This window comes from Hevea brasiliensis, chromosome 2 (genome assembly GCF_030052815.1).
Source record: "Hevea brasiliensis isolate MT/VB/25A 57/8 chromosome 2, ASM3005281v1, whole genome shotgun sequence".
Lineage (NCBI taxonomy): Eukaryota > Viridiplantae > Streptophyta > Magnoliopsida > Malpighiales > Euphorbiaceae > Hevea > Hevea brasiliensis.
In genome coordinates this window covers 4150042-4176015 of record NC_079494.1, presented here as the reverse complement: position 1 = coordinate 4176015, position 25974 = coordinate 4150042, and the positions used below count along the sequence as shown (strand labels likewise).

The following is a 25974-nucleotide window of genomic DNA, read 5'->3' as shown; positions in this document are numbered from 1 at the left end:
AGTGGGTAGGGATGATTAGCCACCTACCTAATTCAACACCCATTGAAGTCAATAACTTCTTCCAAGTGTGGACTTTATAGCGCGTACTGCGGGCCTCATTTCGTCGGTAGCACCCCAATGTCAGAATGGTTAATTAATTTTAAAAAATAAATAATAATAATATAATAATTTTTTATATATATAATTATTTTATAATTATTAAATATATTTTTATATTAAAATAATTTAAAAAAAAAAATCTGCAGCAGCCATTATGAGTTATGAGTTAATGAGAGAGAACCCACTCCACCAGCCACTGCAAAGTACATTTACTAAAATAATTCTCTCTTTCCGCTCCCTGCTCAACCCACCGCTGGTGTGCTATTGCTCCTGCTCTGAGCTTCTGACATTCTTTCTGCGAATATGAAGGACGATGATGCGCCGACAATAATATCAATACCTGCAACCGCCGCCACTGCTACAACAGCAAAGAAGGATGCCTCAGATGGTGCTCTTTTTGGTAAAACTCGATACAAGTTCTGGGTCTTAGCTGCAATTCTCCTTCTTGCATTTTGGACTATGTTCACTGGCTCCGTTACTCTCAAATGGTCCACCGGTAACCTCTCCCATGTCAACGAGGATCTCGACTTTCCAATCCGTGATGATGATCTCGACATCCTTGTACCGCTCTTTCTTCTCTTCTTTACTGATCTCGTTGGTTATTAGTGTTATTCGCTTCAAAAGAACTTTTCCGATCCTTTCTTTTTTTGAATTTCGATTGATTTGATTTGTGGGTTTTTCTTTTTTGGTGTGAGATGATTAGGAAGTGGAAGAGAAAGAGCATTTGGTGAGGCATATGTGGGACATCTACACCCACAGCTCTAGTACTAAACTGCCTCGTTTTTGGCAAGAAGCTTTTGAAGCTGCTTATGAAGCTTTGGCTAGTGATGTTACTGCCATTAGAGATGCTGCAGTTTCCGAGATCGCCAAGCTCTCTCTTTGTTCCTTCAATCCTGACCCGCTTCCAGTTCAATCTACACCAGTTAGTCACCAAAACTCCATCTCTGCCTCATTTGTTTATTGAATTACTGATTTTGGGATATTTTGCTTGCGTTTTGAGCATGATTAACTATTGTTGTTATAGTTTTGGATTATTAGGCACATCCACTTGCTTAATTTTCTTTTTTTTTTTTTTTTAAACAAGGGTTTTGGTTATAATCAAATTCATTCTTTAGTAGAGTATGCACATGGGGTTCAACTTTAAAGTTCTTGTGAATATGTAAATACAGGGTACCCGCGTTGGAAAGAAGATTCAGTGGCCATGCTTTTATAAAGATTTCTCTCTCTCTCTCTCCCCTTTTTCCCTTTTTAGGACTTGCCAGGAAAATGGTTGTGTCTAAAACTAAAATCATTCGTCCAAAGTTTATAAATACATGGAGATAATCAGCAATATTGATAAATCAAACTTTAAATTCTAAATTTTGTATTGTATATGTATTTTGAGAATGGAAATACATTTCTGGATTATTAGAAATGGCTAGCTTTAACTTTGTGGTACTAAAGTCGTTGTTAAGATGTAAGATCTTAAGATTTTAGTTAGAGGGGAAAAAAAAAAAAAAAGCTGGTGAAGCTTTAATTTCTATATATAGGCCAATGGGAAATCACAGAAATTTCTTTTGATAACACTCTTCTCAAGTTAATATCACAACTTGTCAACTGCAATAGCTAGTAGCGCTCTCCTTTTGGGCTATCATGTTATATGTTTCTGAAAGTGTGAGGAAATTTTGATGCCTTTTCTTTTATGTTATAAAAGAAGCAAAGCAAGTAGACACTGTTCATCTAAAGACGTTTGTGGTTCGTGTTTATCCAGGACACTAGCAATCGGAAGTCCCAAGATAAGCAAGAGGCCTAGCCAATAACAGGAATTCTTGTTTTTCTATTGAGCATGTTGAAATTTGTTGTGCCTACTCAAAAGTTCTAAGGATCGGTTACAACGGATTGGAGTTTTACATCATTTGTTACACTGATATAGGATGATCAATTTTACATAATACATTCCCATTTTGCTGTCCTTTTTCTTCTATAACAATAAATATTATATGATGAAGGTAATTGTATAATGATCGTCCCTGATCTCATTTATTGTGAACTAGAAATTGGGCATATATATTCTGTAGTTGGACAAATAGAATTGCTTAATCAAATCATGCATGGAAAGAAATCTCCTGATTAGCAAAGATGGAAAAAAATTGCGAGGAATGGGGAAGTACAGAGAGAACAAAGTACAAGGATCAAGGATCGTTTGATAATTTATAATAAACCTTGGTTGACTGCTCCATTACATAACTAACAGGAAATCTACCCTAGGGACTTTACTCCACAAAATTGCTTGAGCAGATGATTAGTACTGTCGTGCTTGCTTAAGACAACATTTACAGACAGTTGAACCAAATTGTAGTTACAAATGCCTTTAGTAACTCCTGGACTTCAGAATTTAATTATTTTTAACTTAAAAATATTTAATTTTTAAAAGAAGAAAACTTCATGCGCCATTGTGTGAGAATTTTTTTTTTGTAAATGATTTATTTCAAATGAACTCAAAGACGCTTTGAAGAACCATCACCGCACACTGTGGTATTACCATCAAAGTCCCTGAAGCCTGAATTATAGGAATCATGTCACCGGCGCTGAACGGACAACCATCTGATCATTTTGACTCTGAAAGTTAATTTAGAGTACATCCCCTGGCAACAATTCTTTATAATTAAGGAATTTGTCAATAAACTCATGATTGGGATCAAATGATCCAAGATTTTATATCATGAACATCTCAGCCTCTGATATGTAAGAATTGCACAAGAAAAGTATACCTCTAAAGCTCAAATGTCAGCAATTTCCAGATACAGGAACCAAATTTGCAGTTTTAATCAACAAGGCTCCCTGCAGTATCATTTCCCAGATTTTCATGAATTTCATGCCTTCTGCTTAGATACAAATTCTTCAATGCACATATACGATTCTAATTCATTTTAAAGTATTAAGGTAATATTTGCGATTAAAGCATTTATTAAGCTAACCAAAATTGATGAAAAATAAATCGCAGGCAAACAGAAATTATGGCAGACCATAAAATTGCAAATTGATAACTTTTGCCCCAACAAGTCTAGCACACTTATGTTCACACGTAAGCCTGAAGTCTATGGCTTCTGCAACAGATTGAAAATATATAAGGTTAACCAATATTTTTTACAAGCAAAGTCCATCAATCTTATGGCATCTCCAGAATGAACACTTTCACAGCTACTAAGGTTAGACTCGATGCATCTATGAATTCATTTTGTTCTGGTGCAGCAAACCTGGATGGTAATGAAAAGGGCGAGTCTTTTGATGTACTTGCAAGCTGGACTTGCAAATCTATCCCAAAACATCCAGCCTCAAACCATCCAATAATATTACTACCAGAGAAAGGACCTTGAATTTCAAACTGAGGATCCTTAGAGTAAAGAACTATATTCTCTGGCGAGGGCTGAGAAAGCTTCTTGGGTTCTTTTTCCCTATCCAGAACTGCAGATGGCTGCCTCTTAATAAAGGGATTTTCACTGGCTTGCCATTATAATTCATAATTGGGATATGGTGGGCTAACCAAATTAGTTTCTCACTGCTTATCCATATCCTTCTGAGGCTAATTCCAGCCCATCTCAGAGGTTCTTTGACCTGCAATCAATTGGGCTGCCAAAGAGTACTAGGATGTCCGGAATTGTTTCCTTGCAAAGTTGATTCTCTACTGATAGGTGCCTCGCCAACCCTTCTGAGAGAACCAGTATTTTCTTTAATAGCTCCAGATAGAAGGAAAAAAATTATAAATATGCACAAAGATTATATGTACAAGACTTTCATACATGTAGAAGTTGGGAGAGAAAGGATTGCATCACAAAGAAATTGAATGCATGAAATTCGAAACAAATAGAGTCAAAGCACCAAAGCTCAGCATAATTTTTCGATTAAGAATCAAACTGCAGCAAGTAACAATCTAATGGGCACACAGCTGCACACAGATACATAAATGTATATGTGTGTGCGTGTGTGGCTCATACAGCATGTGTTTAAAATTATCCAAAATAACTGCAGTTAAAAATGAAATCATTTAGCTAGCAATGTTAAATGCACACAAGAAAACCAACTTTGCCCTTGGTACTTGTTGCTCAAATGGAAAATATTGATAATGACACCAAATATTGTCCTAGACAAGTATTTTACTCTTCACAAAAAGTGCAAATAAACAACTAATTTGACTCAAAATATTTCCAATACGACTATCAAATCATAATCTTGTAGAAGATTTAACAAGATGAAGGATGCACCATTCTAACATTACTATAGAAACTCTGAAGTAGCTGAGGAATATAGTTGTTTGCCGACCTTTCAGTGTGCTTGCTAGGACTGAGACAAACTTTCAACCTATGACTTGCCAATTCCGCGCTACTAAACAATTGAAATAGAAGCTGATAGATAGAAAGGCCATTAAGAAAACAACGTGTTTGAAATGGCCAATGCTACCCAAAAGCCAGAAACAACAAGGACAGGCACCAAGCTACAACTTCAACACTTTCAGCAGCTGAAGTGTGAAGTGAGGTCCCATTACTGCAATCACGTTTACTATCACATTTCACATAAATACAAAAACTAAGCCATAAAATTTACAAATAATATCAAAGTCTGCAATCTTATACTCTCACATTTCACGTAAATCCAAGAATTAGACCATAAAATTTACAAATAATTCCAAAGTAGAGAAAAAAAAAAATTGAACCGTCTATACTCTCGCATTTCTACAGATAAACCTAAAATCCTACAAATCGATGAAAATCAACACTCAGTAACACAAATCTTGAACAAGACTCGAGTGAGGAGAATCGAAGAAAGGACTCGAACCTTTAGAGAAATGAGAAGTGAAATTACCTTTGAAGGTCCAGTGAAAGGCTCAACAGAGATGTTTGTGGCAGAATCGGTACCAGAAATGAGAGATGAGAAAACTCTTCTTTGGCTTTTGATTGATTGTAACGAGATGAGAGAAAGGCGACTGAGGAGAGAGTGAATATATAGGTTAATGGGAGAGATAAATGCATAAAAACAAAGGTGGGTAGGTTAAAAAGATATCCCCAACAGGCTTACGTTAGCAACTTTCACAGAGCAGATGGCGGGAACCTTGGCGCCATTATTTTGAAAGTCTTTGCAGTTTCCTCCCCTATTTAACCATTCAAATCCAACGCGTTCCTTACCCTCAAAATCCACTCTTCCCATATCACTATCTTGCTGCAATCTAGTTTTTCGACTCTTCAGTATGGCTCAGGCTGTTCAAGACAATAGCCCTGAAATCAGAGAGCCGGCTCCAAAGATCCCCAAGCTTCAACAGAATGGCGTTCATGAAGTCTCAGAAGCTCCCATCTCTCTATTTAGGGTTAAAAAGCTCTCTGAAAAAGCTATTTTGCCCACCAGAGCTTCTCCTCTTTCTGCGGGCTATGATCTCTCCAGGTATGTTTGCGAAAGCGAAAATTTCCTTGTCTCCCTTCCAATTTCTCAAAAGGGTATAGGAATATGGGGATTAAATATTTATGGTTTCATTTGTGGTGCACAGTGCAACTGAGGCTAAAGTGCCTGCTAGAGGTAAAGCTCTTATCCCAACAGATCTGAGCATTGCCATACCTGAAGGAACGTATGCTCGCATTGGTACGTCTCACTTGACATCTCTCCCTTTTTCTCCCTTAGATGAGTGGGCTTTGCTTCCTGAAATTGGTATGTTTTTGTTATTCAATGCAGCGCCGAGATCGGGATTAGCATGGAAGCACTCGATTGATGTTGGAGCAGGTGTGATAGATGCTGATTATAGGGGTCCAGTTGGGGTTATATTGTTTAATCATTCGGATGTGGATTTTGAGGTCAAAGTGGGAGATCGAATTGCCCAGTTGATTATCCAGAAGATCATGACCCCTGATGTTGTGGAAGTTGAGGATTTGGATGCGACCGTGAGAGGTGAAGGAGGATTCGGCTCAACAGGCATTTGAGTTTGTGTATTTGTCAATTGTTAATCTATGCCACCGTAATGAACAGATGGTTGGCTTGAGGATTGAAAAGTCTGTTCTGCAAGTGGTTTTCAAGTAAAACTGAATCATGAATGTCATAAAAACATTCTTGCTTTTAGCCTTGCAACAAAATTATGCGCATTTTTTACATACTTCACAGTTCTTAACCAGAGTATGGAAGCGCTAGCAGCTAGGCATAAATAAATCCATTGAACACAATTCGGTTTTGCCTTTCTTCATGGGCATTTTCAGGAAATTAATCAACTATTCTAAATATAGTTAATTATCGACAAATTGATCTCTTTATAGTGTAAAACGATGCAAATGGCCTGAATCAAAGTAAATTTTAATTATTATGTGAAACAATTAGATACAATTTGCTGAATCAAGTGTTAGACAACCTCAAGTCTCCGTTGGATTATAAAAGGTGACCGGCAAGTAGGACAAGTGAGTCTTCTTACCAACCAAGGATCAATGCAGCTTGCATGAAACGTATGCTTGCAAAGTGGGAAGCTCCTGCATCGTTCACCTTTCTGAAAACAATCTAAGCATATTGCACAGTAGGTCATGGTGTTTGCTTCATAGTCAAACCAAGGGAGTGCCTGTGTGTCTTCGAGTGACAAGCCTGAATAGCTCTGTTCTCTATCTAAAGGTGTAGCATTACTGTCTTCATTATGATGGATCAAATCAATGATTAGGTAGGAGATTACCACGTATATTAAAACAAGAGTAGAAATAAATATGTAAGGGAAAGGAGTAGATGGTGGTAAAGGAGGATAAGGAGGAGAATGCATCTTTTTTGTAGTAGATTTAGAACATCAAGAACTCTGAATGTCTTGCGTCTGCTAATTGATGTTTTTATGCCCAAGTTTTGAGTTTTTTTTACTTGAAAATATTAAAGATGTCCCTTTTACGCTTAAAAGTCACGTTCCTTTTGCTTGCAAAATACCCATACAGCTCTTTCATCTTCTTTGACCTCATGGATCACGCAGCCACCCATATCATAATTGCCAATATATTATCAGCATTGCTTCTGATGTGAATTGCCTCGTAAAAGTGATTCCCATGGTTCCAATTCATTCAGCTAAAAATAGACCTATTATTAAGTCAACTTGGCTTCTTTTGATCAAAATAAAGTCAATTTGATCTCACGTAGGCTTCAGGGCGAAGCCAGAAAATTGATCCTGTAGGTCAAGAAATTTTACTTTACTTAATTCAGTGAATATATAAATAAAATAAACTATTTATTAAAAAAATAATATACGTAAACTTTTAATATATAATAGTAATTTAATAGAAAAAAAATAATTTCACAAAATAACAAATTCTTGTTATGATAATAAATTTATAACTGTGTTCAATGAATTTTCATTTTTTGAAGTGTTACATGAGCACTTCAATGTTATCAAAGACATCTTTCACAATATTTGTAATAAAAAAAATCATTCGACAATTTTTTTTTTTTCATTTTACTTGCCGCAAGGCTTTTTTATAAGACAAATTCCTAAATTTCGGTAATCCTTATTTGAAATTTAAAAAAATAAAATTGAGCAGATCAATTAACCCATTCAGATATGCATGGCCCACCCTTAGTGGGCTCCACTTCAGGGCCTTATTTGTTTTAAAGTGTTCTACTTTTTCAAAGAGTACACTTTTCAATGAACTTATTTCTTAAATAGTAATTTACTTCTAGATTGAAAAAAACAATAATATCTATAATATAATTTAATGTGTAACATATTAAAAGGTAAATTAGTAAATTACATTACAATTAATTAAAAAAATTTAATTTACCAAATCTCACCTAAGTTACTTTCGAAAAGTAGAATGACCTGCATCAATGTATTTACTTCCTACTAAACAATGCCAAAGATTATTTATTCTCATAGACAGATTGCAACTTTTGAACTCTAATTCAACATGTCATCAATTTTCTTCAAGCCCACCACGACATCAAGCGAGACGAGGACAGGATGCAGAGCAGAAGCAGAGAGACCTTCCCATCTCGAATCTTCGTAACTCGCTTCACCATGATAACATAATTATTTTTATTAAAAAATATTTTATTTTATATATTTATATATTTAAATATTATAATTTTAATAAAAATTATAAATATATTATTAAATTATGTTTAAAATTTATATTTTTAATTTATATTTTATTTTTGAATAAATAAATTTATATTATAATATAATAAATTAAAATAAAAAATAAAAAGAAAATTCCCATAGAAAATCTCATCTCGTCCCGTTTCTTAGACTCTAGACTCCTATAGGGTGGAGACGGAGAGATGCCACCCCCGCCCCATTGTCCTTCCTAACTCCAAAATGCCAACGCCATTTGCGGACATCAGTACTCTTCAACACTCATTGGGATCACTGTTCTCACACCACTGCTGTTTTTTTTTTTTTTTTTTACCTTTTCTTTCTAATGTTATAATGACGACGATAAAGTTGGTAAAAACTCTTCAATGCTTAATACATATATTGGACTCGTTTGAGAAATACCACTGGATGCACAACTTTTATTTGGGATTCATCAACAAAAATTACACACAAATTCAATTCCATGATAGTTTACGTGCATGTCAAAGTTTTTGCATATCCTCATGATAGCCATGCTCTTGTTGAAAAAGGATCTTAAACATTGGGAGAGTCTCAAATACTTGAGGCAAGTGGATAGGTGCCATGCCTGTGATATTCAAATATACTGACAAAATGAAGCCAAAAGCCTTCCAGTTCATCAAAAAAATGGTCAGCTGAAGTATACAGTACCCAGAGTCATATCCGAGGTAGAAGAGTCTGAGGATTAGCTGGGACATCCGAACTTTCCTGCCAAGTATAGTTTAATTTCAGTGATAATGCCGCGATATTTCCCCTTTGTCATTGTGCCATATTCTTTTTATTAATATTATTTTAATCTTTAACAAACTTTTCATATAACAGTGCTGCATAATATGTTGGTTATTTATCCTTCTTCCAAGGGGAAAACTCTGGCCTTACCTCTAGGTATCTTGTTAGCATTGTTGTAGTGCTGAAGTTAAAGCCCTCAACTGGCTCTCCCTTTGTACGAGATGCATTAAGTTGCTTTCTGACTTGTGTAGCCAGTGACTGTTAACAAATTGAGGCAGATATGATTAGGTATATGTCGTGTAGTAGCACACTAGTGTAACATGGAATTAACCACATAGGGTATCCCCAGTTACCTTCCCTAACTCAACTCCCCATTGGTCAAAGGAATTGATTCCCCATATGAAGCCTTGAACAGCTACTCTATGTTCATAGATTGCCAGTAACTGAAATAGAAAGGCAGATTTTATTGCAACTAGGCAGCATACATAGAGCAATAAACGAATACATAATTGCACCAATTGAATTATGAGAAATGAAGCATCTAAGATTCTAAGCATGTGAGAGTGTGAAATTGAACCCAAAGAAAAAGGGACATATAAGTAAGCAGAAAAGCATAGTCAAGAGAATCAGAAAAGGGATAAACCCATAACATGATAAGACCAAGAATGGCAATTAGGGGTACAGACCTTTATTCCTTTATCATTGATTATGTTCATTCAAGTGACAAGTTCCAAGTCTGAATTACATGCCACTTCTATTCTCATGCAAATATTTTTGCTTTAGCATGGGAAATTTTGTCTGGATTATTAATTATTGGCAGAATTTCAACTCAAAGTCTGATTCATAAACAAGTTCAGGCTGCTAATGGTAAGATAATGAACATCTGCACATGAATGCTGATACATCATTTTCACTGGACCATTTAAGGAAACTTGAGCACAACAAATCACAATAATACCAGAAAATTTCCACTCCTGGATTACTTTGAAAAGAGTATGAATCAGCCATTCCACATATGAGCAAGAAACCACAAACCTGTCCAATTCTGTAAGCATCCAATGAGGAAAGCAGAATACAGAGAGAAGGTCTATTGCCAGAGAATGTCTGAAAAAAGATAATGCGGAAGCTAAGAATAATCATCTTGAAGTAAATCAACAACTAATAGAGAAGCAGCTAGGACTTAACCTTGTGAGGAATTAGATGCTGCTGGACATTCTCTTTTTGCAACTGCTCTGCTGTCTACAAAAGACCAAATTTAATCAAACATTTAGATCTAAATCAACTACTTCATTATGAAGGAGATGGAAAAGTATCTAATACCAAAGCATGCAGATATATCTTGCTCTTTTTATCTTTCTATTCCTTTTGGTCAGAGGCATAAATTCAAAATCACAAGGAATGGTATGAATAAAATGTAATACCTTGTAACTAGTAGTTAATGTGATCCATTGTAAATCACAAGTTTTCCATGAAGATAGTAAATTTACTTCATTAAGAAAAAAAATATGTAAAACGATTCTTTACATAATCTGTTGATAACTTGAACTTCGATAACAGAAAGCATAAACATACCTTCCCATAAGCAAGGGCATCTGGCTGTGCAAAAAAGTTAGACATGAGTTCATCATGGTTATTCACAACCTCCCCTGTCAAAAAATTATTTTCATATAAAAAAAACATAACTCAGAAATCCTTCAAAACCTGAGTTGCTGATTTTTATAATTAACAATACCTTCAAGGTATACAGGTTGCTGACTCTTCACAACACCAATAAAATCACAAGGAATTACACGTCCCTAAATATTCAAGAAGAATAAATAGCATTAATGCATCTTGCAATGCATTGACAATTGAATAAAATCTTAGATCTTCACGAGGCAGAAGAAAAACCCCATGTTGCTTCATATAAGAAGCCATTCAAGTCAGCATAACACATCATGAGCATAGAGATTTTCAATTTTACCAAAACAAAATGTGTGATGAGAAAAATGTTTGAGGCCATAAAAGCATGATGTATCAATTCTATTGGGCAGCGTCAGTTTTATCAAAACACAGCACATTGTCAATTGAATAATATTTATGGGAAAATCTTGTTTCAAAGCATAAGTTCATGAAGTTAGAGAGCAGAATGCATTCATAGACCTTAATCCTAAAATTTTGTACCCCTGTAATAGGAAAGTAAACTTAAAGTGACAGTGGTTGAGTGCAGGAGCAATAAAAGCTAAAGCCCTAAATACTTGGAATGTAATGGCCCAAATAATTATTCTGGAAATTAATAGCAGACCACAAATCTTCCCAATTTGGAACCAAGATTCAGCAAATTGATCTATACTCAAGTAAAAATTGAAATTAAAAGGCCTCACGCAGTTGTCCATTGTTGAAAAGTTACTTATATCTAATGTATAACAAAATATGAGAGTCACCTGATGAATTAGTTGATAAAAACTGTGCTGACCGTTTGTCCCTGGTTCACCAAAATCAATTTCACCAGTCTCAAAGGGAAGTGGCACACCATCAATGGATACCCCCTTGCCATTACTTTCCATGCTAACCTAAATTGAAGTAATTTAACAAGGTATACAAGGACCACAACAAGCAGAATTCATCCCTTTTCTTTTTAATTAGAGAGAGAGAGAGAGAGAGAGAGAGAGAGAGAGAGAGAGAATTGGGGGCACTGATGGACTTACCTGTTGAATGTGTGGGGCAAATTTCTCCAAGGCTTGGGAGTAAGGTAAGATGGCCTGAGAGATTACGCCAATGAGTTATGAGGTACAAAAATTTGAGAAAATAAAATAACTAGTAATTCAAATATGGTACAGTGAAAAAGTACTCACTCTTGCAGGATATCCAAGAAATGAAACATTCCATACGCTCAACAAACCTAAAAGTACCTGCAGGTTAAAATTAATGGACATCCAATAAGAATTTAATAAAGCACATCCAGGATAACTATCCCAAGGACTATCAAGATAATCCAGCAAAAGGATCGTGTAGATATAATCTAATTGTGAATGATATATATAGCATTAATGAAGCCAAAACATGAAAGACTTATAGTAGGATTTAACGAATGCAATGCTTCAACAAGACCAAAATCACTTGTCATTCAAACCACTAGCTGCTTGATTCTCCCTAGACCACCCCCAAAATTATAAGTAGCGAACAACTCTGATTGATAAAAGCAAAACTATTGATTCGATAAGGTTCATGGTACTGGGACCTTACAGGAATATTTTTCTCAAATGAAGCTGAAGAGAAGTGCTGATCAATACTTGATGCTCCTTTCAAGAACCTAAAAAGAACAGAAAATAAAAAAGTTCTTAGTTTCATAAGGAAATGAAATCATAAGAAAATAACAGCCACAAATTAATTGTTAAATTAGTGAAACAGTATAGTTAGAAATTATAGCTCTGTAGTGAGAGAAATAAAAGGAGCAATGCATATCATGCATCAACGCATTAGATCAGGAATTCTCAGCACTTCTGCAATAATTTCTAACAGCCACCAAAATAATGTTGCAGGAAAGGCATACAAATGTGGCTCCAAAAGACAAACAAATATCAAATGTGTTTAGTTTGCAGTTTGTTCAGAAGGAATAATTTCAACTTCAACCTCATTGCTCTTATCATCAAGGAAAAATAAAGTAATAAATTGTCCAATCACTGTTTAACTAAAATATAATGTGGCTAAAGAATCTCACATCACTGCCAACAACCCAAACCAGAGGAAAAAGGAGCAAAATGGCAAAAACAATCCACAGCGAACATATTATACGTCATCCAATATTCAACTGCAGAAGGGAGAATGAAAAGAAAAAAATTTTTAAAATTCCAACATATATGCAGCGCATGCTGCACTAGGGGTGAGCATTATTTGGTTTGAACTGAACAAACCGAACCGAACCACCCTAATTCGGTAATTCGATTCAGTTTTTATTGTAATTCGATTCAGTTTGATTTTAGTTTTTAAAAATTTCGATTATTTCAGTTCGATTCGATTTTGAAAATAAAAATCCATTTGAACCGAACCGAACTGAATAAATTAAAATTGAAGATTAATGTTGCATCTAATTAGGATTGAGCATTTGATTCAAACCGAACCGAATCACCAAAATCAAAATAACCGAATTGATAAATATTAGAAACCAAACCAAAATATATGAAAAATCGAACAGAACCTAACCACCCTAATTTGATTCGGTTCGATTTTATTCGGTTTTGGGGTTTATTGGGCATTTTATTTAGACTTGATTTTCACAACCGTATTTGGTCTCATATGGTCTGATTTTACTTGATTTGAACCTAATAAACATTAATTAATAAAATTAAATAATTTATATATATAAATAAATATAAATATCAAACATAAAATCCTTATAAATTAATTGCTTCAATTAATTGTTTCACAGGAGTTGCAAACCTAAACACAACCAGTAATTGCTCTATGAATAAAGTTGAAAATAACCTAATTACACATCAACATGGGTTCGAAATCTTTCATAATAAACTAAATCATAATAAAAAAAAGGGCAAAATCTCAATTTTCTCATCTGAGATTCAATAATCAATTTCATTAAGAGAGAGAAAAAAATTAGAAATCAATTTCAGCAACATCGAGAAATTGTGTTGATGAAAATGAAAAACACAATACCCAATCATAAAAAATAAAAAAAAAAGAGTTGATATTCAAAGGCTGAGAGCGAGATTGTTGAAATACAACTGTGTTGCGAAGGGCCTGTAATGTCATCGTGTTGAGGAACGCTTGAGATATTAGGATGCTAGGGATATCAAAACATAGAAATGGAAGAGCGTGATATGGGCATCTCGCTATACTTTGATAGTTGGAGTACTTTTGAATGCGCTGATCGGTCAGTGAAAATCACATCACAACAACAAAGGGCAAGGATGAACTAAGAAGAGGGTGGAAAAAAGAAATGAGGAGAGAGTAGTGCCGACAAAGAGAGAAATGAACAAAGAGAGAAATGAAGAAAAAAAGATGATGAGATAGGGTTTTAGAAATTTAAGAAATTATATTAAGATTTGGACGAATGAGATCTCTTAAAATGGACAGTGGAGATTTTAATTAAGGAAAAAAAATATAACAAAATATGCTAATGTAGAAGATCAATCTCAAGACACAAAATCCTCAATTGTCCTAAGTAACCACTAAGCTACAGCTTTTAGATGCACCATTAATCTTCAATTTTAATTTATTTGGTTCGGCTCGGTTCAACCACAATTTTTATTTTCAAAACCAAACCAAAAAAATGAAAATTTTTAAAAACTAAAATTCAACCGAAGCGAATTACAATGAAACCGAATCGAATTACCGAATTAGGACAGGTCTAGTTCAGTTTATTCCGTTCAAACCGAATAGTGCTCACCCCTACATCTAACAAGTTGTAGCTCAATTGTTACTTGGGACTATTGAGACTTTTGTGTCTTGAAATCGATCCTCTACATCAGCATATTTTGCTATATTTTTTTCCCTTAACTAAAATCTCAACCGTCCATTGTAAGAGATCTTATCCGTTCAAATCTTGATATAAATTCTTAACTTTCTAAAACCCTACCTCCTCTCCTCTTTTTCCTCCTTTCTCTCTTTGTCGGCACTACTCTCTCCTCGTCTCTTCTTCTCACTCTCTTCTTCGTTCACCCTTGCCATTTGTTGTGACTTTCACTGCATGTTATGTGTTGAACCATCAAGTCACTGACCGACTAGCGCATTCTCGAGTTCTCCAACTATCCAAGCATAACGCGACGCCCATATCACGCACTTCCATTTCTGTGTCTTGATATTCCCAACATCGCAATATCTCAAGTGTTCATCAACACCATGACATCACAGGCTCTTCTCAGCATAGTTGTATCCCAACAACCTCGCTCTCACCCTTTGAATATCAATCTTTTTTTTTAATTTTTTATGATTGGTTATTGTGTTTTCCATCTTCATCAACACAATTTCTCGTTGTTGATGAAATGGATTGCTGATTTTTTTGTCTCTCTTGATGAAATAGATTATTGAATCTCAGTTGAGAAAATTGGGATTTTGCCCTTTGTTGTCTTTTTTTTTTATGATTTAGTTTATTATGAAAGATTTTGAACCCATGTTGGTGTGTAATTAGGTTATTTTCAACTTTAATCACAGAGAAATTACTAGTTATGTCTGGATTTGCAACTACCGTGAAACAATTAATTTATAGGAATTTTATGTGTGATATTTATATTTGTTTATATATATAAATTATTTAATTTTATTAATTAGTGATTATTAGATTCAAATCAAATAAAATAAGGCCAAATCAGAAAAAATATGGTGGTGAAAGTCAAGTCTAAAATAAAATGCCCAATGAAGCCCAAAACCAAATAAATCAAATCGAACCAAACCAAATTAGAGCTGTTCAGTTTTTCAGATATTTTGGTTTGGTTCGGTTTGTTTCTAATATTCATCAATTCAATTATTTTAATTTGGTTCGGTTTAAGCCGAATGCTCAGCTTTATACTACATTTAATTGTCAGAAATTCAAAAGTAGAAAGAAGTTACCATACTTCTCAACAATTGAGAAACCATATTGGAGAGACAAAGGCAATACACCAACAGCACTGCAAACTGCAAGAAGAATCTAATTAAGTTCAAACATCAAACTCATCACAGTGTCATCTCAGAAAAGGTGAAGAAACTTACCGCTGTACCTGCCACCAACCCAGTCCCAGAATGCAAAAGCATTATTAGGATCGATGCCAAACTTTTCTACAAGCTGCATTTTTAAAAGGAAAAATTGAAGATATGGACAGCCGAATAACGAATTGTACTCATTATATAGAGTTGATGTACTTAATTGCTTAGAACAACTTCGTTCATGGGCATTTCATTTCATCCATACATTAACAGGTATAGAGGGCTGGTGAGACCATGTCTATCAAATATGCTACAAAGTAATGAACAATAAAGAAAGAAGGATAACTGTACCGTAAGATTTGTGCTAACTGCCACCATATGCTTTGCAACAGCAGAAGGTCTGCAAAAAATTTACAAACTTACATGTTTACAATCAAAACAAGAGAATAGATATTACAATTTCAAGATGAATCATAATACAGTATATCATATGTAAATTATTTGCAAGCACTCCAAGAAGATGGCAATGCTTCATTTAAACTTAAAATGCATTGATTTCCCACTCCTAAATCCACTAACAGTTTTTCTTTTGATTCCAAATTGTTCCATACTAAGCACCATATTCTAAGTGATCCGGTGACAAATATTTCTGGAACTCCAAAACAACGTGTAGTAAGTTTTTGCACTTACCCAAGTTCTTTCGAAATCCATGCCCTTAGCGTCCGTGCATTCAACATAGTTTCAGCAGTAGTAAAAGTTTTAGAAACCACAACAACTACCCAAAAAAATAAAAGAACAGAATTACATTTGAACCCATAAAACAAAACTCTAGTTAAAAAATAACAATAAAAAGAGATGAAAACAAACAAAAAAAATTAATTATTTACCAAGGGTGGTTTCAGGACTTAGGCCAGCAATGTTTTTAGCAACGTCAATTGGATCAACATTTGCAAGACTGTACCAAATACAAAACAAAGATTACATTGCATCACAGAACATGTAATGAATTGCAAGATATGGTCATAAGCACAAACATATCTACATGAAAAATGCATTCACTATAAGCACTACAACTCTTTTGAGAGGATACCATGTTACAACGTTTGCACTGTTCATTATATTAGATACTAAACCTCAGGAATGAACAATGTGCAATAATCCCTCCCATGCATAAACACTTAACATTATTTCTCAAAATCCTACAAAATTTTCAGACAAGCTTAGAGTATAGACAACATTTCCAGCTTTTATGACTCCTTTAGAAATTAATTCAATGAAAACGGAAGTTAGATTTTACTGCAAAAGCAGTGTATTTCCACTATTGAAGGCAAGTGGACCTTTGCTAAAAAACCTGGAACCTTGTGGCCTGGCTTTGTGCGGAGAAGAGTTTGGAAAACAAACAGCTATCCGCACAACCAGCATCATGCTATCGATAATTAAATCAAGAAATTGCAAAGTTATAGTGATATACAAGTACTTACAATTGCAGCTGGCGGCCTTTTGCAAATCTGCTAGCCTCTGGATCTGTAAATTGCCATCAGTAAACAATTAGTGCTCTAGGACAGTAAACAATTAGTGCTCTAGGCAAGCTTTCCCATAAAACAAGATAAACTTATATTAGAAAAACAGAATTGAACCCAAAACATATATATATCCGAGCAGCAAATTTAATAAAAGAAGAATCAGAGTACCTGTTTGAAGAGCTGTGTGTACAAAAAGAGGGCCTAAGAAGCTGCCACCAATACCAATGGCAATAACATTAGTCAGTGGTTTCCCTGTAGCTCCAACCTAGAAACATTAGTCTGTTACCATACAACTCAGGCATGCATACTGCATGAATACTAAAACTCGGAAGAATGACTGTTACCCAGGAACCATTGCGAACCCTCTCAGAGAACTCCTTGATCTTGTCAAGAACATTCCAAACATCTGGTACAACATTCTTGCCATCACTGTTTATAACCGCATTCCTTGGAGCACGAAGAGCCACATGAAGCACTGACCTATTCTCTGTGCTGTTGATCTGAAAGTGCCACTCAAACATAAGGCAACAAACTAAAAAATCTGTAATTTTCAAGAGTTAGAATTAATTTTAAAATGCATAAATCTGCTCAAAAACATTACAAATATGAATGACATGACGATTTTCCATTAAAAAAATGTAGACACCTTGCCATTGCTAAACATTTGAAAAAGAAAAGTGAAATTTTTAACGAACCCAAATGTCTTCATGTAAAACAATATGTGCGTATGACTATGAGAGTCGGATTATGGGGTGAAAATGTGACTTACACGCTCCCCATTAAACATACGATGAATCTTTTCCTGGAGATGCGCTGCCTGCATTAATAGGCAATATAACAAGAGAATTATATTACTAGTACCCACTATAGTCCAACACAGAAAGAACCCAACTTTACCTCTGCCAAGTTATAAAGCTTATCCACAGTGTCAACAGTGGCTTGTTGCCGTGAGTAATCAAGCACGATTCCATCAAACTCGCTATGGACAACACAACTCACGTAAGAAAAAAAGCTTATAGCAACGACTCTCGGATAATTGCATAACCATTTCTACGTATATCAAATGTGAGAGATAAAAGGAAGAAACTTGAGAAACATACACCATCATTGAGTTGCATCGCTCAGTGTCGCTCAACAAATCGCGTAAATGAGTCTTCTTAATGTCTTCAACATGTGCCTACACAAACGGATGAGTTTATAATCCATCAAATACCGATTTACTAGTAAGAATTATCCTTTGCCAGTTTAGATAACACAAAGTAACGAACTTCTTTTCTCTTCTTTCACCTTCAAGTTCTTCCATGGCTGGGTGTCGCAGATTAGAGCTGATGAAGCCATCTAAAAATTTAAATATAGAAAACTTTAGAATCCAACAGAACATACATAAACAATCAATCAATAGAACCTAGATTAGCTAAAGCCATAAAAATTTCTCAGAATTTAGCTGATATCATTATTTCCATATTCACTTTCAATATGGTTAAATCTACAACAAAAAAAAGGGAAAAAAAATAATCAAATGATCGATCAAATCATCCAATTAAATCAACTGATGATGCCAGAGGATGCCGCCAAAAGTACCTGAGAGAGAGGGGGAGAGACTGTTTATGCTGGAAGAGGATGCTAAGAAGAAGTTTGTTTCAAGTGAGATTGATCGATGGGTGCTAAAAGGAAAAGCAAAGAAACTTCGAGGAAGGGAGTACGTGAAATTGCGAGGAAAAGACAAGTGTAAGCTGAGTCGAGGCGAGAGGGCATTCGATGCGGATCAGATGCAGTGGCTGATCGGCTCTGCTTTAATGCCCACGAATTTTTAGCTTGATTGCGACTCGCGCACACAGGTTTAGGCAATGAGATAGGTGACCACTGCCAGTACCAGCACGCACTTTCATCTTAACCTTCTTTTGTCAATTATTATTATTCTCTCTGTTTTTTAAAGCTTCGACCTGTAGATGTTTTTTCGGCCCAACCGTCGTCTCTTTGCCCAGCCCTAATCCTATCATTGTGTGGTGCTGTTGGGCGCCCTTGGGCCCATATCATCTCTGCACCGTTTATGGAGAGAAGAAATATTCTAAATTTTTAAGTTTTTAAGATTTATTTAATATTATTACTCAAATTGTTGTTATAAGCAAGAGATGTTAAAGTGATAACATGACATTTTCGGCTCAGCTTTTGGTGGAACTCTTAACGAAATTTGATCAGAAAAATTTTAAATATTAAACGATTTATATGATACAAATTGAAATTAAGAAATACACTAAAACGACCCTATAAATTGAAGACACTGAATAAAATGAAGCTGGAATCTTGGTTATGGTTTATTATGCAAACAGAAATTAAAAGGATTAGAGGTAGTCTGGTTTTCAGTAAAGAAAAGCATACATAAAAGAAAAAACAAAGGGATTTATTTGCATTTCACAATCAAATACGAAGAGAGTAAAGAAGCCGAATTAAGGCGAGAGAACTTCAGCCTCCCATCTATTGCGTTGCACCTATATCACTCTTTAAATGTCCTCAACTAATGGTTTCATATCTATTCTCCTCTTAATTACTGGCCTTAGTCTAGCAGTTTTCAATCCTCTATATTTAGGGCTGAGCAGAATTCGGTTCAAACCGAAAAATCGAACCAAACCGAGTCAATTCGATTCAATCGATTTGATTTTAAAATTAAATCGGTTCGATTCAATTTTACATTATAAAAATTTTGATTATTTCGGTTCGGTTTTGAAGAGAGAAAATTAGGTTAAACCGAACCGAACCGAATAGTAATTTATATAGTCAAATCAAACTAAATCGAACCGAATTGATTTTTGAATTGATTTATTTTTATGAAAAATTTATGAATTATATTTAATTATATATATATATATATATATATATATATATATTAATTGTTTAATTTCATTGATTAATGGTTATTAGGTTCAAACCAAAGTTAAAATTAGACCAAATAACTTGAAAATCAAATCTAAATTAAAAAATCAACAAAAAATCAAACCGATCGGTTTTAAACTGAATCGAACCAAAATAGAACAGTTCGGTTCGATTCGGTTTAAAACACACATTTCAGTTCGGTTTAGTTTCTAAAATTTACGGTTCCGTTTTTATAATTTAATTCGATTCGGTTCGGTTCGGTTCGATTTAAACCGAATGCTCACCGCTATCTATAGTTTCTTCACAAAACTCTGCTTCTTGTGTTATGGAACAGACTAACATTAAATCAGAGTGAACACACAGGCATCTGCATGCACCACACAAAAAGACATAATGGTTGTTGGTTATTTCTCAACAAAAAACTATAAACGAGAACTTGCTTATGTTAGTCTCACAATTATACTTTTTTTGGGCACATCAGAAAAGATTCCCGCAGTTATACTTTTGATGAAGGGTATTTGCAAAGTCTTGCTGCAGGAATGGTTTGTGCATCCTTTGTGGTCATTATTTGAGGCACTGACATGCCACCAGAGATGATGATTTCTGCACCACGTGAAAACCAAAACTCATCTGCCAGAACATTTACAGTTGAAAAATATACAATTGTCTAATCTTCGGTTAGAAAATCATACCAATCCCTTCTCGAACAGACAAATTGGGCCTCAGAATATCCTTTGTACTTATGAGAAATATATCTCCAACATACAGGTGATTGGTGGGGACATAGACACAGCAGAGTTCTTCTTCACCCATACTCCTCTGAAGAATCACTGTGGATGTTATAAATCCAAATGCATATTCCCCAATACGAGGATGCCTTATGATGGCCACTTCCTTGAAGGCATTAGTAGTCTGATCTGAAAGTGAATGTCATTTGGCTTTGAGTTTCATATACTGGAAGATAAGACTACATGGTATATTTAAATACTTACCTGGAGATATTGCAGCACTAATTTGCTTTGAGGAAGAATATATATAGCTTACGAGTGGCATTTTCTTAATAAACCATTCCCCAATAGTAAGAACAGAAGCTCCTAACCATGATGACATGAAAATGCCAACTAAGAATATAAAAGTGATGGATGTAGCAAACCCAAGACCTGCAATATTGCTGCATCAGTCTCAAAATGAAAGTTGATAAAATGTTTGAGATCCAAAAGCCCCTTGAAGACTAAAACAATAGTTTGGACAAGAAATGCTGGATAATCACGTGAATCAACATCTTTGACCTCAAATTGGCAAGAAAATTAATCATTTTTTTAAGGCTCAGCTCATATATTATGATCTGGATAATGATTTGCTGATTTCAAACCATTTTCATAATCTACATGAGAATCCCACATTGAACAACACTTGGTTTAGCTCTGTTTATAGCAGAGTAGTTCCTGCAAAGAACTATATGATTGGAACTTGATCTTCTCTTTGCTGACATTGAGGCAACTTGGCACAAAAACTTCCACTAGATGTTGTCCTTGTAAATCAGTCATTGTCCTCAAAGGAATTATGATTTACTTTCTCTCCATCTTGGTGAAGATTGAGCCTTATTTAACATATTCTAGGAAGAGGAAAAAGGGGAAAAAGATAACAAAATCACTAACTTCAAAACTTTGTCTACCAGCTGTCTATAGTTCAGAGAACTAATTACATGGAACAAAGACTCACATACATCAGCTATCAAATTTCATTCATAAGAAGCCATAGTGGCACTACTTACCAAAAATATTGATACCCAGATGATCATAGACTGGAGAGAAGAAACCATCCACAAAATGAACAAAACCCCACGTAATGTAGAATGTGACCGCTATTGGAAGAAGAATGACACTGCCAATAATGCAATGTGTATCATGAAAAGAAAATATAAAATACTCTTCCTATGTTTTATAGTATGAGTATGTGATCAATTTAATCATAGTTACAAGGAAAACACACACAACAGCTCCTCAACTTTCAATTTACATATTAAGAATTTCTTACAAATGAAAGCAATGTTAGGTATAAATTCTGAGAGGGACTTAAATAATCCTAATAAAGCAAACAATAGTAATGCACCACAAAGTAAAAAAGACTCACCATCCTGTCATAAACTTTTTTGAAGCCCAGCTGCGTACTACTTTTGATATTGCCTATGCAAGAGTGTAAAGGAAACTTTATAAAATAAACATCTATTCTCGTCATGTCTATTTGATTTCTAAATTAACAAAATCGTAAATTTATAAAGTATCCCAGAGATGATATTTAATGAACCCAGCAGAAATAATTATACAGAAAATCATCTGATTAAAAAAAATAAAGAAAATCAGCATCTTGAAAACTTTTTTTCTCTTAATGTCATGGATATTGCGGATAGTAAGAGCCTGAAATGCTATCAATGAAATGAAAAGGGGGCAGAAATAAAACAAAGTAATGGTGAACCTCAAGGCCAGAAAGACGGTGGGAAGAGGAGCCAACGGTAGATGAAGACGACGACGTTTTACATTTTGCGTTTTGCGGAATTTCTGCGACTGGTATCAACAGCTCTAGATCTCCTTCTATCTCCATATCTCTTGTTGTCATTCTTTCTCTCCCTGTTTTTTCAGATTCGATTTTAATTAGCTTTTTGCTTCACTCTGTTTCTCTTGCGTAACGTCTTAACGAACAACGGGAATTCTGTGCTCTTTGGAGGGACAAGTGGAAATAGCTTTTAAAAATATCGTTTATGCGGAGAGAGAATCGAGCTTAAATTAAAAATAAAAGAATAATTTAATAAAAATGTTAAAATTTAAAGGTATTAATAATAAAATTTAAAATTAAAATTAATATTTAAAGAATTTAAATTAAATTAAATAATTAATTAAATTAAATAATTAAAATTAAAATTGAAATTATTAATTATGAAATTGGAAGGAATTAAATTTAATTTTAATAAAAATTAAAATGATTCTAGAGATAAAATTTTTAATATAGTTTGCATATGGTTTATCTTCAATTTAGTTAAATATATAAAAATTGTAATTTTGAGGAAAATAAATTATTAATTCTTTGAAACCTTTCTCAAGCATTTCAAAGTTGGTATTCATTAAATCAAAATCTATTTTTACGGTATTTCAAACCTGATAAAAACTCAATTAAAGCTCTAATTGATTTTAAAAGTCCCTTTAATCTTCTTAACTTATCTCTAACGCCAAGAAAACTAAGTTTATTGTAAGATTATATATCCAAAACATTCACTTTTCAATCCATCTGTTAAGGATTAAAACTTAACTTAATGAGAGCCCTTTCATCAAGCAAGGCAATAAACTCATAAGCAATAAATTAAAATGCAGCAAATCTCATTTAAATGGCTAAATCAGTTCAAAAATCAAAATACAAAGCAATATTTACATATCCATCTCTAGAATCTCAAAGATCTACTCACAAATTATGATTTCAAGACAAACCCAAGTATAGAAATGAAGAAGAAATGAAAATCTAAGTTAAGGGATAGAAAAATCCAGTAAAAATGGTGAAGAAATTGCTGCTGGAACGTTGCAGATGGCTTCCCTTTTCTGTAGCAAGCCTCGATCTCACGTGCTTCTCTCTCTTGCAAAATCTCCCTTCTTTTCTCCTTGTGGAAAGAAAGAGAAAAATGTGTTTATACATGGTTTAGAGGTCTGCCCTAGAATGGGTTAAAGGACAAAAGATTCTGAAGAAAATGATGTATTAAATCAGAGGAATAAAAGTGTCACGTCAGCAGTTTTCATTAAAATGTCATAAGCTGAATCGGTTGTGTTGCACTTTGTGTTGCAAGTTGTATAACTTTCTGCCTGAGGAAAACTTCATATCTAACAATGACACAGCATGTGACACAAGCTGTGTCATAAGTTGTGCAACTTTCTGTTTCTTTAAAACTCAATTTCAAATTTTTCTTTTTAAAATTATACAATTCAATTTTAATTTCCTCCAAATGGCCGCTCTGATTAAAAGATTACCAAAATTCTCTAAATTTAACATACAAAACAAATAAATTTCAAAAATTAAACTAATAAGTGTAAAGAGGCAAAATTAACTAAATATATGCTAATATCTACAGTAATAGCTATAAACAATGGTAAATTATGTATAAAAATTATACCTAAATAATGGTATAAAATGCTTGTATCAAATTCTTCCATACTCAAACTCTTGCTTGTCCCCAAACAAAATTTCATTAAAACTCATTTGAAAGGGAATAGAATCAGTCTTTGAAAATACAAAAATTACTAATCCAAACCACCAACTTACTTCTAGCCACCAACATTCTAAATTCTCACCAGTAAAGCACAAAGAATGAAGCAATCACTCTCAATAATTACAGAATAGCTAAGAATTAACCAATCAACCCAAGCAATAAATACCAACTAGCTACAAGAGTCAATTGTACCTAAACAAACCTAAATGAAATAGATAGCCAATGTGTCTCAAATAGATGGTGAGTAATGTATAGAGGATTGTATTGTCAAACCCATATGCAAGCACAAAAGATCTAACTCCACTAATGTAACAAGCATTTTTCAAAGAATCTTTAGGTCTTTTAACCGTTGTAATTGGGTCAAATAGGATAAAATTGTGGTTAACAAAGAAAGGAAATAAACAAAATAAAATATGAGAATAATACTAATCATGAAACTCAAAATGCATCCAATATTCTCTCTTTTTTTTTCTTTTTTTTATAATTTTTTTATAATATTTTTTTTTCAACTCAAGAGGAAAGAAATTCACAATGAATCTCAAGTACTAACTTACTTCTATGATTATATAAAGAGACTACTTTTTATATTCTTTTGATTTTATATTTATCCCTATTTTATGTCACACCCAAAATTATCTTTGGGATAATTTGGTGACTTTTTAGCAAGTTGTTACAATTATTCTAGCACTTTTCAAGATATTTCAATCCTCCAAGTTTTTTTTTAACTCATATTTTATTTTATTTTTTTTTAAATGCACATAATTGCTACAATATTATTCTCATAAATAGGTTTTAGTGTTTAGGTTTATGGCTAGGTAAATGATTTGGGTTCCAAAGAAATTAAGAAATTAAGGTTCAAGGGGGTTTCCAAGGATTGAAATGAAATTAAGGTAGGTTAAGGCTAAATATGAGGTTTAAAATATAAAGAAATGCCCAAATCATATTTTTATAAAATGCAAGTTAAAAATTTCACTTTGAAAGATCTAAGATGCTTGTTCTAGGAATGGTAAGACAATAATAACCATTTTCTTCCTTAGAGGTTTATTCAGACACTCAAGAATTCAAAATAACTAATCAAAAACTGCATACCTAGATGAATATATTAATTTTTAGCTATTAAATAAGAGAAAAAATAATGCTTAAGACTTTGTACCTAGCTGAAAACTTTCATTCCACTAACCATCTAGAGGCAAGTTAGATTGCTTAAATAAGCAACTTCTGGAATTCAAATACTGGTTTAAATCCAAAAAAAAAATTAATGAATAAATGAAATGCATGAATGTATAATGAACCTATATGCAACTAAGTATGTATAACTAAGTATATAAAGCTATATGCAGTGAATATGTGTGAGTATGTACAAGCATGAATTAATGAATGATTATGTAACTATATGCAAATGAAAAGGAAAAATAATTTTTGCAAAAAAATTACCCTCTCCCCCATACTCAGATTGGACATTGTCCTAAATGTTAAAAGAATGCAAGGAATGGGATAATTTGGCTATAAATTCAATGGGCTCACTCAAATACTATGCAGGAAATATGTGACTAATATATGCATAAAAAAAAATAGAAAAGTAAGCCTAATCAACTTAAAAGAAAGTGGATAGATGTTACCCTGTTACATAAGTAGTGGCAAATTGTTACCTCATTGAACATGCAGCCAATTTAATTAAAGAAAATTTTTTGAGCTGCTGCTATACTTTGTAAAAAGAAAAATAGGGTCCATGAAGCACAAAATGAAATATGGAAGTAAGAATGTAATCAAGATATAGCCATTCAACAAGAAAAATTCCA

General features: G+C 33.9%; 4 protein-coding genes and 1 long non-coding RNA gene across 6 annotated transcripts; 2 read left to right on the top strand and 3 right to left on the bottom strand.

Moving 5' to 3' along the window:
* The first annotated feature begins 266 nt into the window (after window positions 1-266).
* LOC110640062 (uncharacterized) lies at window positions 267-2099 on the top strand. The gene is made up of 3 exons (XM_021791235.2): window positions 267-660; window positions 803-1021; window positions 1850-2099. Exons 1-3 carry the CDS (start codon window positions 403-405, stop codon window positions 1889-1891), a joined length of 519 nt encoding a protein of 172 aa, XP_021646927.2. The 5' UTR covers window positions 267-402; the 3' UTR covers window positions 1892-2099.
* Window positions 2100-3093: 994 nt separating this feature from the next.
* On the bottom strand, window positions 3094-5096 carry LOC110640063 (uncharacterized). The gene is made up of 2 exons (XR_002492009.2): window positions 4939-5096; window positions 3094-3787 (listed from the first exon to the last, which is right to left on the bottom strand). It is a non-coding gene; the product is annotated as an uncharacterized LOC110640063 (long non-coding RNA).
* Window positions 5097-5243: 147 nt separating this feature from the next.
* Window positions 5244-6177, top strand: LOC110640061 (deoxyuridine 5'-triphosphate nucleotidohydrolase). The gene is made up of 3 exons (XM_058132757.1): window positions 5244-5511; window positions 5615-5706; window positions 5797-6177. The coding sequence occupies exons 1-3, from the start codon at window positions 5321-5323 to the stop codon at window positions 6039-6041; spliced, it is 528 nt and encodes a 175-aa protein (XP_057988740.1). The 5' UTR covers window positions 5244-5320; the 3' UTR covers window positions 6042-6177.
* Window positions 6178-8515: 2338 nt separating this feature from the next.
* LOC110640036 (glucose-6-phosphate isomerase, cytosolic) lies at window positions 8516-18945 on the bottom strand. Of its 2 annotated transcripts, none has more exons than XM_058132756.1 (24): window positions 18637-18945; window positions 18343-18541; window positions 18156-18232; window positions 17953-18034; window positions 17825-17872; window positions 17400-17555; window positions 17224-17320; window positions 17014-17056; window positions 16420-16487; window positions 16223-16307; window positions 15884-15932; window positions 15599-15671; window positions 15463-15523; window positions 12140-12206; window positions 11749-11805; window positions 11602-11655; window positions 11338-11466; window positions 10647-10710; window positions 10487-10560; window positions 10100-10153; window positions 9950-10018; window positions 9268-9357; window positions 9065-9172; window positions 8516-8893 (listed from the first exon to the last, which is right to left on the bottom strand). In XM_058132756.1, exons 2-24 carry the CDS (start codon window positions 18391-18393, stop codon window positions 8843-8845), a joined length of 1707 nt encoding a protein of 568 aa, XP_057988739.1. In that variant the 5' UTR covers window positions 18394-18541; window positions 18637-18945; the 3' UTR covers window positions 8516-8842. The 2 variants fall into 2 exon arrangements, with proteins under 2 accessions (XP_057988739.1, XP_057988734.1); XM_058132751.1 differs by having other exon boundaries at window positions 18343-18393; window positions 18637-18915.
* Window positions 18946-20313: 1368 nt separating this feature from the next.
* Window positions 20314-22602, bottom strand: LOC110640042 (protein LIKE COV 3). The gene is made up of 6 exons (XM_021791199.2): window positions 22402-22602; window positions 22060-22112; window positions 21701-21810; window positions 20919-21086; window positions 20619-20843; window positions 20314-20529 (listed from the first exon to the last, which is right to left on the bottom strand). The coding sequence occupies exons 1-6, from the start codon at window positions 22540-22542 to the stop codon at window positions 20423-20425; spliced, it is 804 nt and encodes a 267-aa protein (XP_021646891.2). The 5' UTR covers window positions 22543-22602; the 3' UTR covers window positions 20314-20422.
* Between the last annotated feature and the right edge of the window lie 3372 nt (window positions 22603-25974).

Coding starts and splice junctions, on each gene's coding strand:
- LOC110640062 (XM_021791235.2), top strand. CDS start 403: ATGAAGGACGATGATGCGCCGACAATAATATCAATACCTGCAACCGCC. Junction 661..802: donor ATGATGATCTCGACATCCTT/GTACCGCTCTTT, acceptor TGAGATGATTAG/GAAGTGGAAGAGAAAGAGCA. Junction 1,022..1,849: donor TTCCAGTTCAATCTACACCA/GTTAGTCACCAA, acceptor GTGTTTATCCAG/GACACTAGCAATCGGAAGTC.
- LOC110640061 (XM_058132757.1), top strand. CDS start 5,321: ATGGCTCAGGCTGTTCAAGACAATAGCCCTGAAATCAGAGAGCCGGCT. Junction 5,512..5,614: donor GCGGGCTATGATCTCTCCAG/GTATGTTTGCGA, acceptor TGTGGTGCACAG/TGCAACTGAGGCTAAAGTGC. Junction 5,707..5,796: donor AGGAACGTATGCTCGCATTG/GTACGTCTCACT, acceptor TATTCAATGCAG/CGCCGAGATCGGGATTAGCA.
- LOC110640036 (XM_058132756.1), bottom strand. CDS start 18,393: ATGGCTTCATCAGCTCTAATCTGCGACACCCAGCCATGGAAGAACTTG. Junction 17,556..17,824: donor GTATGTTTAATGGGGAGCGT/GTAAGTCACATT, acceptor TGGCACTTTCAG/ATCAACAGCACAGAGAATAG. Junction 15,672..15,883: donor CAGTTAGCACAAATCTTACG/GTACAGTTATCC, acceptor TTAAAAATGCAG/CTTGTAGAAAAGTTTGGCAT.
- LOC110640042 (XM_021791199.2), bottom strand. CDS start 22,542: ATGACAACAAGAGATATGGAGATAGAAGGAGATCTAGAGCTGTTGATA. Junction 22,113..22,401: donor ACCGTCTTTCTGGCCTTGAG/GTTCACCATTAC, acceptor ACTCTTGCATAG/GCAATATCAAAAGTAGTACG. Junction 20,530..20,618: donor GTCTGTTCGAGAAGGGATTG/GTATGATTTTCT, acceptor CACGTGGTGCAG/AAATCATCATCTCTGGTGGC.